The 14428-nt window shown below is 43.9% G+C and overlaps 1 protein-coding gene across 9 annotated transcripts in view; it reads right to left on the reverse strand.

Annotated features, from left to right (window-relative positions):
- The window catches only part of Pdzd8 (PDZ domain containing 8), a 111288-nt gene that overhangs the window by 69886 nt on the left and 26974 nt on the right, over positions 1-14428 (reverse strand). For all 9 annotated transcript variants that reach the window (XM_076205059.1, XM_076205062.1, XM_076205060.1 and 6 more), the window contains 2 exons: positions 3032-3224; positions 31-303 (listed from right to left, as the gene is read on the reverse strand). In XM_076205059.1, coding sequence (XP_076061174.1) covers positions 31-303; positions 3032-3224 — 466 coding nt within the window. The remainder of the gene's footprint in view (positions 1-30; positions 304-3031; positions 3225-14428) is intronic.

Below are 14428 nucleotides of genomic sequence, written 5' to 3' on the forward strand. Positions count from 1 at the left end.
CATACAGCATCAAAACACTGCTACACTTACGTGAGGAGAAACTGGCGGAGTTTGCCCAGGGCTATCACTTTCACAGCCCCCTCCTACAGCAGATGTAGTGATTATTTCAGGAGTATCTCTGTTATCTGGTATGGAGAGTGGATCTTGTGTTTTACCTTTCATGTCTGGAGTTGCTAAAGATGATTGCTCTTTAAAACGAAGGCCACTGACATCACAAACAGTTTCTTGTTCACATTTTGCAACACATTTCTTGTGACAAATAATTCCACATTCACCACATTGGTTGGCATCCTTTAACCATATCTGCAAAAGAAAAGGAGGAAAGCTTTTAAGAGCAGTCAAGAGTTTTTACAAGAGTAGTAGAGCTTGTGTTAGAATCAGAAATGGAGAGAGTGAGTGGTTTGAGGTAAAGGTGGGACTTTGCCAGGGATGTGTTATGTTGCCTTGGCTGTTCAATTTATACATATATGGGATGGTGTGAGAGGCAAATGCAAGGGTAATGGGTTGGGGATTGGAGATGGTTAAAGAAAATGGAAAAAAATGGGAAATAAGCCAGTTGTTTGCTGACAACACTGTACTTCTGGCAGGATCAAAGGAGGAACTGAGGAAGTTAGTGTCAGAGTTTGGGAAGGTGTGTGAAAGAAGTAGATTGAAGATAAATATGGGTAAAAGTCAGGTGATGAGATGTACATGGGGAGAAAGAGGCAGCAGACTGAAGTGAGAATTAAGGGAGACAGATTACAAAGGATTACAAAGGCGGAGCATGCCGACAGGAGACCTTTTGATCCATATCTAGGTCGGATGCAAAAAAAAAAAAAAAATCATATTAATAATAAAATAATAAATAAAATAAAAACTATAATAATGTAAATAACAAATAAAATACATAAATAAATGCATAGGTATAGTTAAATAATAAACAAACAGGTAAATAGTAAATAATAATAAATTGACATATAACTAATAATAAATGAAAATCAGACAGACAAATGATAAAACAAAAACAAATAATATAAGATAAATTATAATCATTACAGCATCTTACTTAGGTATTTATATAAATGATTCTTAAAGCTTCGAACTGAACTACATTGCACTACTTGTGCAGGAAGTTTATTCCATTCATTAACTACACGGTTGGCAAAGTTGTTTCTACCTACTTCCAAATTGAATCTATTTCCGGACAGTTTGAGACCATTGCTTCTTGTTTGATTCTCATTCAATGTGAAAATTTTGTCACTTTTGATGTTGTCAATTCCCTTTAAAATCTTAAAGACCTGTATCAAGTCACCTCTGAGTCTACGCTTTTTTAGGGAAAACAGATTCATGTGTTTTAGTCGATTTTCGTATGATTTATTTTTGATATTTGGAATCAGTTTTGTGGCTCGCCATTGTACTTTTTCCAGTCTGTCAATGTCTTTAATGAGATTCGGTGACCATACGGAAACAGCATATTCCAAATGTGGACGAACTAACGATTTATATAGCTTGTTAATGAGTGATGGGCTTTTGAAATCAAAAGATCGCACAATCAGTCCCAGAATCTTATTTGCTTTCTCAGAGGCTGAAATACACTGCTTGGATGATTTGAGGTCGTTACTGATAATTACGCTGAGATCTTTTTCACTATCCACTTTTGTTAACGAATTTCCAAATAACATGTAATCGTACTGTTATTTTTACCTATGTGCATTACCTTGCATTTACTTGTGTTAAATTTCATTAGCCACTTTTCAGACCATTGCTGTAATTAATCTAAATCTTCTTGACTATCTAATTGGTTTGAGTGATCATTTGCCACTCTGCACATTTTTGTATCATCAGCAAATTTGGAAACAGTAGATTTTAGTCCATGGTCTATATCATTTATATATACTATGAATAGAAGTGGCCCAAGAACAGAACCCTGAGGAACTCCACTTGTAACATTTTTCCATCTAGAAGATTGTCCATTTAAAACAACTCTGTTTTCGACCATTCAACCAATTACTAGTTCAACCTAATAGGCTACCACTTATTCCGTGGAGGAAGTGGATAGTTTTAGATACTTGGGTGTGAATGTGGCAGGAGAGGGAGGAGTGGAGGTGGAGCTAGAATGTAGATTGAGAGAAGCGAGTAAATGCCTTGGGGGATTAAAAATTATAATGAGAAATAGACATTTAAGAATGGATGCTAAGAGGAGATTGTACAAAGGAGTGATTGTGCCAACAGCACTGTATAGAGCAATTACATGGAACATAAGAGAGGAAGAGAGGAGTTTGAATGTGTTTGAGATGAAGTGCCTGAGAGGTATGATAGGAACTAGGCTGGGCAGAGTAAGAAACAAGGAGGTGAGGAGGAGAACTGGAGTGGAAAGGGAGTTGGGAGATAGGATTGATGAAATAGTATCGGGATGGTTTGGATACATGGAAAGAATGAGTGAAGAAAGATTAGTAAAAGAGGTGTGGAAGGCAGAGGTGGAAGGAGTGAACATGAGGGGGTGACCTAGGATGAGATGGACAGATGGGGTAAAAGGGGCATTGGGAAAGAGGGGAATGTCTGTTGAGGAAAGATGGGAGAAGACAGAAGATAGGGGTAAATGGAGAATGGTTGTGTATGGATAATGCTGTGATGCTTGAGGTGGAGTCGATGGGGGATGGGGGAGTGAGGGAATATGTGTGAAAAATAAATTGATGCAGCCCGAAGGGATTTCTCCCCGTGTTTTCCTTTCCTGCATGAGAGGAGGGTTATCGATTTAATGAAGTGGTCTTACTGTGGATGTGCTGTGTCTTGCAACACTGCTTCTGACCCGGGACAGTGGGCGAGATGCAAGTATGACCCATCATCCAGGAGGAGCCAAGATAAGAGGGAGGGAGGGGGGTGGATGGGAGTAGAGTATGTGGAAATGGAATGGGTGGGAATGGATTTTATGCCTTTGTAAAGGGGGAAAAGCCTTTGGTATATGTATGTATACAATTACCCTATTTCAATGATAGAGTTGTGCCAACATACCTGCACAAGGACAAGGACAGCAAGTAAATTAAAATCTTACCTTCTTTTTACAGAAGTCACATTGTGTGGTAGAGTGGAAGTGTGTTCTCTTGAAATCATGAGGTCTCTCATCAATTATTTCTCCTAAATATGCTTCATCTTCATCTGAAAGTCCACCATCAATACTGCTATCATCTTCAATACAGGTAGAAGAATTAATTTTCTCTTTATCCTTCTTTTCCACATTCTCCTTTCTGTTCAGAATTCATGAAGAGAAAATATATTTGATTATGTATTCTAAATTATTCATTACAGTACTAAGAACTATTAATTCATTTAGACTAAAAAGGTAAAACTACTGCAACAGATATTAAAATCTTTATCATTTTTGCATGTTGTGTTACTGTAATATCCCTAGAAAGTAATCACTATGTGGATTCTGCCAATCAGTTAATAATTGTCTGAAGTTTAGTTGATTAGGAATCTGCTGGCAGTGGTCCTCAGGAATTGAAGAGGCAGAATTCTTTCCCTCTCTACCACAGGGTACACAGGGGAAGAGTAAAGGTATACTAAAAGAATTGGTAAAGGACAGTTTACAATTGCTAGTTTCCATACCTTTTTCATTAATTCATTCACTGTACTTAGTAATTTGAATCTTACTTTCCATGGGTTTGCACCTCTTTTTCTATATCTATCTTATACAAACAATTAATCCATTTCTTCATGTATGCCTTCCTCATTGCCCATTTTTGTTTGAAATATTTCTTTTATTCTTTTTTTTCCCTTTACTGGTGAATAATCCTCTTGCCATCCCATCACAATAACATGTTGCTTTTCTACCATTTCTGGAACCTTCTGAATGCCACATATCTTCTGCAGGAGAGACGTGGGGCAACAGATTCATTGACTGATATACTATTTCTCTTATCAATGTTTCCTTATTTTCAAGAACCCTTACCACCTCCTTCTCCATATCTTCCTTTTCTTCTTTTTATCATTCCATACTTTTTCATAGCTGTACTTGTTCCTCTTGTATGATTTTTCCAATATTTCAAATTTCTCTAGCCTTCTCACTGCTTTGCTTCACATTATCCTCCTTAATTTTCTCTTCTTTTAACTTGTTATAATCACCCTAACTTCCCAAGTTCTATCATATATAATTCCTTTGGTAATGTCACCTCACTGGGGATAGGTATGAGTGGAGAATGGTTGTGTATGGATATTTTGAGGCAGCCCAAAGGGCGTTCTCCCCGTGTTCTCTTTTTTCCCAATGAGGGAACAAGGGGGGAGAGTCACCATGTAAATGAAGCAGCCCTGCTGTGGATGTGTTGTGCCTCTGCTCATTGCTTCTGACCTGGGCATTGGATGGCAGAAAGAGATGACCCTTCTTCCATGAGGAGCTAAGATAAAAGGGAAACAAATGGGTGATTGGTGGGAGAGGGATGAATAGGGGGTAGATCCTTGGCTGGATACCTCCCTTATGAGGGAGAAGAAATCTTTGATATATAAATAGATTACATAAACCTATTTACAAAACATACAAACAAAACCTGCAGTTACTGTCGAGGGGAAGGTCAATCCTGATGACAACCTCCTCAATTATTAGTAATTATTGCCTACATCCACTGATAAGCCAACATACATACATGATAATTCTGATATCCTGTATTGCAATCATTATCACTATACTTATTTTCATTATGTCTTTTTTGTGGTTGATTTTTTTTTTTTTTTTTTTTTTTTTTTTTTTTTTTGGTTTTTTTTTTTTTTTTTTTTTTTTTTTTTTTTTACACCTCACTGATACATTTTCAAGTAATCTTACTTTATTGGGCTGGCACATATATTTCATAATAGACACCCAGTGTTGGCAGTTGGACAGTCATGACATCTCCAAAGTGCCTGGGAGAAGTAACGTGGTTGAGGCAAAATAAGGGGTTCTGTCAAATTATAGTTAAAACAGAAACAGGCAATTAACATCTCCGTGTCATGAGTGATTGTTAAAACTAACAAACATATAAAATAAAACAAAGCAGAGATAGTAATACTATAGGTGATATAAAGAAAAAACAATATAATGAAGAAAAACAAAAAGTCAAAAGTTAAGTGAAATTTTTTTAAATATAAAAACAAAAGAGTCTAAATTGGCCTTTGATAATGGTGAACAACAAGACAACAAATTTGGAAAATTACTATTAGAATTAGAAGAAAACTTAGAGGAACATTACTATTTCAATAAGAATAAGAGAGGTCAGATTGTTGAGTGTAGTTGGGAAGGCTTATGGGAGGGTTTTAATTAAGAGGATCAGGAGAGGAACAGAGGTAGTAGGTGAGGATCAGTATAGGTAAAGGTAGGGGTTGTGTGGATCAGATTTTTGTGGTAAGGCAGATATGTGAGAAAGCTTTAGTAAAAGGTAAAGATGTTTTTGGGCATTTATGAATTTGGAAAAGGCTTATGACAAGGTAGACAGGAAAGCACTGTAGGGGGTATTACAGATACATGGGATAAGAGAAAAGTTGTTAAGGGCAGTCAAGAGTTTTCAAGAAAGTAGTAGAGCCTGTGGCAGGCAGGCCACAGGCTCTATAATTCTTATAAAAATGTAATTTTCGCAGGAAAATTAATTTTTCCCTGATACAAACCTGAGGTACTCCTTACAATAGGATACTTTCGCGTAGCGCGAATATTTCTACTGCGAAATTAAAATCCTCACTCTGTGGGTCTGGGCAACGCTTATCCTCAGTAAGGGGCCCCATTGGGGCAAGGGGGGGGGGGCCCTTGCCCTCCACCACAAGTCTCGCACACTATAACCATTCTCTGAGCCAGGTATGAATTAAGCACAAGGTTTGTCAGGCAAGGAGAAGGAACTGTTTAGAGGGGTGGTTGAGGAGGGCCATTAAAGGTAAGGAGTACCTCAGGTTTGTATCAGGGAAAAATTAATTTTCCTGCAAAAATTACATTTGTTCCGAAGAATACAAACTCTTCGGTACTCCTTACAATAGGAGACTCGGACTTAGGAGGGAAGGAAGTTGTTATCTAGCCTGGGAAACCGCTGTAAGGAAAATCTAGTGTGCTAAGACTATGTTGACCAGACCCCTATACATTCCCCTCACTTTGAAGTGCACCCCTTTCTGTTCCCTGGAGTGGAGACAGACAGGTTATAATCACTTTTGTACCACTGAAGGGCTTGAATTGATTCCCTTGGAATGCTTGAGAGCCCGTGGGTGAGGTAAGGGAATGTAAGAGTATGAGAAGGACTTTGGAAAGTTATCCCTGCAGTTGCCGAGCCAGAACCTGGATGAGTTGTCAGGGTCGGCTGTGTGCTCTTGAGGAGGGGTATATCATTTTCAGGACTTCTTGGGCGGCCACTATGGGGCCCAAAGATAAGTTCCCTAAAGATTCCCGCATAACTTCTTTGAGGTAAAAGGAAGTGAACGTATTCTGGCTCTTCCATATACCTGCTTGAAGAACCTGGTTGACTGACAGATTCTTTCTGATGACTAGGGAGGTCCCTACTGCCCTCAGGTCATGGGCAATCTGTGTGGTTCATGTCGCAGGCTCTGCGGATGACTTCCATTGTCCAGTAAGAAATGGAATTCTTAGTGATGGGCTACCTTTAGTAGAGATGAACAACCTCTTTAATTCTGGTCGAAGATGTTCGGTTCTCTTGAGGTAGGTCCGGATGGCTCGTACCGGGCATAGAACTGTTTCAGTCTATTCTCCCCCTGCAAATTCGTCTAAGGACGGAACACTAAAGGACCAGAATCTAGGGTCGGATTTGGCAGGATCTTGGTTTTTGGCAATGAATTGAGGCATGAAAGTGAAGGAGACCTCTTTCCATCCTTTGGAATGGGCGACTCTATAAGAGATGGCATGTAACTCCCCTACTCTCTTGGAAGATGCCAGGGCTAGCAGAAAAAACTGTCCTCTAGGTGAGGTCCTTCAGATGTGCCTCTCGGAGAGGTTCGTAAGGGGGACCCCTCAGAGAGTTCAGGACTAATGCCACATCCCGTGGAGGAGAACTGATTTCCCTGGGGGGGCATGATCTTTGAAGTGCCTGAAGAGCATGGAAATTTCCGGTGAAAGGGCTAGGACCATGCCCTTCAGAGAAAACACCTGATTTAGAGCTGCCCTATAGCCTTGTACTGCCGAGAGGGAGATCTTCTTGGACTTCCTGAGGAAGTGGAAGGAGGCAATCTCAGGAATGGTGGCTCGATCCGGGACTAACTTCCTGGAGTGGCACCATTTTGCAAAGGCATTGCATTTCCCTTGATAAAGGTTAGCTGAGGAAGAGCGAATAGGAGCGGACATGTCCTCTGCCACTTCTCTGGGAAAACCCTTCTTTAGGAGGATCCGGACCATAGTCTGAACGCATGAAGATTGAGTGCTGAAGGGTTCTTGTGCCAAGGCCCGTTGATGGGTGGATACAGAAGATCTGGTCTTCCCTGAAGGGCCAGAGGCTCTTCTACTGCTAGCTCGAGGGCGTCTGGAAACCATGGGGCTTCGGGCCACCAAGGAGCGATCAAAGTCATCCGAAGGTAGGATGTGTGTCTTGCTCTCAGGAGTACCTTCTGGAGCAAGGGAAATGGTGGGAAAGCGTAGGAGTCCAGGTTGTCCCAACTTTGCAGAAGAGCATCTTCTCCTGCTGCCAGAGGATCTGGGAAAGGGCTGAAATATATTGGGAGTTGGTGATTCCATCTCATTGCAAAAGGTCCACTAGAGGGGAGCCCCATTTGCTGAGGATGAAGTTCGCTACCTCTCGATAGAGGGACTATTCTGTGTTGATTATCTGATTCTTCCTTCCGAGGTGGTCCGCCCAGACATTCCTCTTCCCCGGGATGTAGCGGGCTTTGAGTGACACCTGGAGATTCTTGGCTAGGTTGAGGATATCCATCATCAGAAGGCATAGTTCCTGGGAGACTGTGCCCCCCTTGCTCGTTCAGGTAGGGTACTACCGAGGAATTGTCCGACATTATGCCCGCTACTTTTCCTGAGACTTGATCCTTGAAGTGACGGAGAGCCAGGAGTACTGCTTTCAACTCAAGCCAATTGATATGGGCTGTCCGCTCGACTGTGGACCAGGAACCGCTGATGTGATCGTCGTTGAGGTGGGCTCCCCAGCCCTCCTTGGAGGCATCAGAGAACAGGAGGACTTCGGGGGGAGATGGGCCGAGGGGCATCCCCATGAGAAGGTTGCATGGGCCTTCCACCAGAGAAGAGAATCCTTGACTTCTTCGGTGAGGGAGATGTGTTGTAGGGGTTCTCCCTCTTGTGGGGCCCACTGAGACTTGAGGAGCCACTGTAGCGGTCGCATTCTTTGTCTACTCCTGGGGATTAATTTCTCTATGGAGGCCATATGGCCCAGGAGGATTTGGCATTGTGTCGCCGTCAGGAACCTGGTCGATAGTGCCTGTGCAACTAGAGAAACGAGATTCTGGATCCCCTTTTCTACTGGGAAGGACTCCATTAGGGAGGAGTCCAGGACCATACCCAGGTACGTGACTCTCTGTCTTGGTAAGAAATCTGACTTTTCCGGGTTGACTACTGTGCCCAATTTCAGGACAAAGGTTAGGACCATTCTCAGGTGTTCTTGGCATAGCTGGGCGGAATGTGCAAGGATCAGCCAGTTATCCAAGTAACAGAGTAGTTGAATTCCCCTGGAGTGGGACCACGCTGAAACGAGGTTGAACACACTGGAGAAGACTTGGGGTGCTGTGGAAAGTCCGAAGCAGAGGCAGGGGAAGTGGAAGGTGTTGCCCCTGTGGATGATTCTGAGGAATTTCCTGGAGGAGGGATGCACTGGTATGTGGAAATAGGCATCTTGGAGGTCCAGCGACACCATGAAGTCCCCTTCCCTGATAGACGCCCTTACGGACTCTGGGGTGTCCATTCGGAACTTCGTCAGGGAAAGGAACTTGTTGAGTGGAGACAAATAGATGACTGGTCTCCACACCCCTGTTGTCTTTTCTGCTAGGAATAGCCTAGTGTAGAACCCTGGGTCCGGAGTCGAGACTTCCTCTAAAGCTCCTTTCTGGAGCAGAACGGAGGATTCCTCCGCAAGGGCCCGCCCGCGAGCCGAGTCCGGGTGGAAGCTGCTGACTTGGATGGGATGGGGGAGAGGTTTGGGACAGTGGGAAAGGGAAGACAATAGCCTGTCTTAATGACTTAGTAGGTCCAGTCTTCCGCCCCGGCCTCTTCCCATGCTCTCCAGTAGAGGGAGAGGCAACCCCCTATCTTGTGCGGAGGAGCTGGCGAATTCCTAGGATTCCTGTGGGGGAGTCCGGAGCCTCTATAAGGTTTGCGTCTAGGATCTCTAGTCGTAAAGGGACGGGGCTTTCCTGTCTGCCTTTTCGACTTGGAGTGGAGGGGTAGGGAATCAGCATGCGGGTTAGAAGGGGGGCCCTCTTCAATGGAGCATAAATTTCTCTGAGGAGGGGATCACTGGGGTCTCCTAGGACGGTGTCTCTCCTGCGGGACTCAATGTTGGCCCAAGACGTTAAGAGGCAGGCCGCTTGATGCTTCAGAGCTCTGCTCGAGCTTTCCCATAGAGCCTGGAGGTTGCATTCCCCTTGGGGTTGCAGCCCGGGTAAAAACTCCCTTACTGAAGCCAAGACGCGTTCCAGCCAGGAGTGCACCGCGAGAGAGAGAGCCAGGCCCTGAACGAGGTCCCTGGATTCTCTGCCGGAAAGGATGACGTTTCTTCTGAGCAGTGAATCCACGTCCGCTTTGACAAGATCTGGTAACCGAGCCGGGATCAAGGCTGCTTAAGGTTTGTCCCTGATGGGAAGTAGAAGCGTTTTTGCTGTTCCACTGGAACAGAGCGCCAGCGCGGTTTTTCGGTTGCCCGCTTTGTGAGTGCGTCGGAGGCCTGGTTCATGGCTCGTACCGTCTGTGTACTCCATGGGAGTTGGTTTTGTTGTTTGAGAATTGCCCGTCCTGAAGATTTCAGACTCGAACGTGACTTCCACTTCTTGTGGAAGGCTCAGTTGATTAGCTCTCTTAACTTTAGAGAGGATCTCTGAGCAGGAGGGTGTAACAACCATCGGGGATTCCGACTGGGAATCCTGCGAAGTTTGGTAACTTGCCCTCTCATCCCCAGCGCTGTGGACGTCGTCGCCGTCGTAGCTGGCGCCTGTCCGGTCAGCGAGAAACACCGCGTCTGCAACCTCGTCCCTGATCTCTGTCCTCGTGAGCAAAGGGCATGGAAAGGTCACCGTTGATCACCCGGCTCTTCCTACGGTGGGTGTTATGCGTACTGCGGGATTCCTGAGGAGAAGAGACTAAGGGGCTCTTTGTCTTTGAACCCGGGTTCTTTGTCCGTGCCGGCGTCGAGTTTCCGGGATGCGTCGGGGGCAAGCCGCAAGCGACCACATCCGGGATGCGTCGGGGGCAAGCCGCAAGCGACCACATCCGGGAAAAATGTCATACAGGAGCGGTAGCTAGAGGTGGCCTGAGGCGCATGTCCGTCTACGCTAACCGTCCTGGTTGAAGGAAGAGAGGACAACTTAGCCTGAGAATGACTCGAAGTGGACGTTGTACCACCTTCCTGGCTACTACGCTTTGGAGGAGGGACCGTCGAGTATCCGGGATGGGTCGAGGGCAAGCCGCAAGCGACCTCATCCGGGAAAAATCTCGTACAGGAACGGTAGCTAGAGGTGGCCTGAGGCGCATGTCCGTCTACGCTAACCATCCTGGTTGAAGGAATAGAGGACAACTTAGCCTGAGAATGACTCGAGGTGGACGTTGTACCACTTTCCTGGCTACTACGCTTTGGAGGAGGGACCGTCGAGTTTCCGGGATGGGTCGAGGGCAAGCCGCAAGCGACCTCATCCGGGAAAAATCTCGTACAGGAACGGTAGCTAGAGGTGGCCTGAGGCGCATGTCCGTCTACGCTAACCGTCCTGGTTAAAGGAATAAAGGACAACTTGGCTTCCTGTCTACTACGCCGTGGAGGAGGGAGAGAATTGCTCGTCTCCTCTGAAGCCGTAGTCTGCCTTCTCTTGTTTTTGGGGGGTGAAGAGGGAAGCCATTTTCTATGCTTGCGCACCTTTTCCCCTGCATGTGCTTTCCTGTGAACATGAAAGTACACGGAACACTGACTATCATCTCACTGAATGCACGTCTCACACGGGGATGAAGGTGAACACTTAAGAGCTATACACTTGAAACACCAAATGTGAGGATTCACTTGGGCTGGCGGTAAGGGGGTGAGACAAAGGTATCTCCCTTCGGCGAAGGCACACAACCCATCTTGAACAACAACAATACTGGAACCAGATTCCATACTTACAGTGAAGGGTAGGATACCCGGTGGCGGTTAAGGGAATAATACAGGAAAGGGAGAAGCACTTAATAAATTCCAGGACACAGGATGGCGTAGGGAAAACCCCGATGAAATTGAAGGACGACGAACTCCTTAGCGTCCTGGGAGTGAGCTGGCGACAATCGAAGCGGGTTGCTTGATTTTCGGCCCATACGTAAACATAGAACCGTTGAGTAATTAACGGTTCGCTGCCGCGCTAATAATGGAGTTTGACTGAGAATCGGCCCATTAAGGGGGAAACCGATAAAAACTAAACATGTATAGTAGAGAGATGTTAACGCGGTCACTACTGAGAAGAGAATGGTTATAGTGTGCGAGACTTGTGGTGGAGGGCAAGGGCCCCTCCCCCTTGCCCCAATGGGGCCCCTTACTGAGGATAAGCGTTGCCCAGACCCACAGAGTGAGGATTTTAATTTCGCAGTAGAAATATTCTCGCTACGCGAAAGTATCCTATTGTAAGGAGTACCGAAGAGTTTGTATTCTTCGGAACAAACTCTTGTCTGCCCTTAACAGCTTTCTCCCTTATATCTGCAATACCTCCTACAGTGCCTTCCTGTCTAGTCATCAGTTTTTTCGAAATTCACAAAGGCCCAAAAAACATCTTTACCTTTTGCTAAAGCTTTCTCACATATCTGCCTTACCACAAAAACTTTATCCATGCAACTCCTGCCTTTCCTAAACCCATCTTCTATTTTTCTGCATGCAGGGACACAGGAGGGGATTGTCGATAAAAAGTGCCGTGTCTTGCTGCACTGCTTCTGACCAAGGGCAATGGACAAGATGCAGGGAAGACCCACCACCCAAGAACCAAGAAAAGAGGGAGGGAAGGGCAGTGAATGAGAGTGGAGTGGGTGTGGATGAAGTGGGTGGGACTAGATTTATGCCTTTTGACTTTGGCTACCTCCCTTGTAAGGGGGGAAAAGCCCTTGTTATTATATGTATGTATGTAATGTTCCTTGTATACATGATGGAAGAAATAAATAGCTATTCAAACCTATTTGCTGACAATGCAGAGATCATGAGTAGGGTGAGATGTGAAGAGGATTGTATAATACTGTACCACAAAGGGACCTGGATAAAGTATACGGGTTGAATAAGGAGTGGAAAATAAGTTTTAACACACAGAAATGGAAAATATTGGAAATGGGCATCTTAGGAAGTAGTTCTCACTCCTTATCCTCACTACTCCCATCTTCACATCTTCTCTGGCTGTTCCATGACCTTTGAACCCCGAGGCCCCCCAAAGGGAATCGCTCGTGGGGCCAGCCATGTGACTCATGTACCACCTGACCATGTGACTTGACCCAAAGCTTCTTTGAGGCTCACAGGTAGGACAAAGCCTCCTTGAGGAACCCATTTGCAGTACCAGCATCAACCAGTGATGAATAACCTGCACTTTGGCCAGCCATGTGATGATGAACAATGAATTCGTTGAGGAATACATACCTTCTGTCTTCATGAGTCAACAGCATAAGAACATTTCCCCTCTGACTTCCCACACATCACACTTGACCTCACACAAATTAAGAGCATGGGTCATGAACCTGCCCCTGTATATAAAGACCCGACGAACAATGAAGATTCAGATCACCTTGGAGCATCATACTGTGAGCCTGGCTTGCAGTCTCCTTACTTTCTCACCTCCTCCCCCCCCCTCTCCCACAAGCAGATCACCTTAAGACACAACTTGAAACACACAAATCACCACCTCCCTCACTGCCTCATCCCCTTCCATTTTCTTGCCCTTAGAAGTGAGCCACATAACACTGGCACCCAAAGTCAGTGTTAAATAAAACCAACACCCTCTCCATCAGAGTTTGCTTCAACCAGTCTAACAGGGCCAAAGTATGAAAAGACCAACAATGGGTTACAAAAAGGGAAATGAAATAATAGTAAAAGCAAAGAAGGAAAAGGACATAGGTACCAAACCAAAGAATGGGTGAAGGATTTCTTAACTGAGAGAAAAATGAGAGTGGCACTTAGAGACAAAAATTCGAAATGGGAAGATGTGAAAAGTGGCATTCCACAAGGCTCTCTTTTGGCTCTTTTAATGTTTGCCATATACATAAATATGGATGAAGGAGTAAATTGTTACATGAACTTTTTTGCTGACTATGCCAAATTACTCAAGAGAGTAAGAACAGAAGAAGATTGCAGATCGCTGCAAGATGACCTGGATAATATATGGGAATGGAGTCAGAGATATGAGATGAACTTCAACATAAAAAAATGTAGCATAGTGGAATTTGGAAAAGGTAAAAATAGAGTTTTGGGACAACATAAAATTGGAAACAAAGAAGTCAAAAAAGTAAATTCAGAGAGGGACCTAGGAGTAATCATCTCAAGTGACTTGACACCTGACAAACATGTAAATAAATTATTTGGAGAGACTTACAACTTATTAAGATCAATGAAAGTGGACTTCGACTACATAGATAAGGAGATGGTTAAAAAAATATTTGTTACACTGATAAGATTGAAATTGGAATATGCTGTATCAATGTGGGCACCTAGCACAAAAAAGAACATAAGAAAATCAGAAAGAATTCAAAGAGCAACAACAAAAATGGCACCCACACTGTTAAATCTGACATATGAACAAAGATTGGAGAAATTACAGTTGTCAACACTAGAACAGAGAAGGGAAAGAGGCAATTTGTTGACCATTTTCAGAATTATGAAAGGGATGGAAGTTCTCGATAGAGACGATCTATCAAAGTGGGACAGAAGAGAAACAAGAGGACACGAAAAGAAACTAAAGAAAGAGTTACAGAAGAGACCTAAAACAAAAAAATTAAATAAATAACTTCCCACATGGAGTGATCAATGTCTGGAACAAACTGAACAGAGAAACAGTGAATGCCAGAACTATACACAATTTTAAGAAAAAACTGGATGTGGAGAGATACGAAAACGGGTCACTATGAGCATATCTCTCATCCCATAAAATACAACTAGGTAAATACAACTAGATAAATACTTGAAGCTCACATAAAGAAAACAATAAGAGTAATTTACAATCAGTTGAAAATTATAAGCATGGCAGTTCACTATATGGAGGAAGATATGATGAAGAAAATCACTGAAAGCTTGATACAGCCCAAACTGAATATGCAGTGGTAGGTGGTCACCATATTTAA

This window comes from Oratosquilla oratoria, chromosome 21, assembly GCF_046742065.1.
Source record: "Oratosquilla oratoria isolate Oo_2021 chromosome 21, ASM4674206v1, whole genome shotgun sequence".
Taxonomy (NCBI): Eukaryota; Metazoa; Arthropoda; class Malacostraca; order Stomatopoda; family Squillidae; genus Oratosquilla; species Oratosquilla oratoria.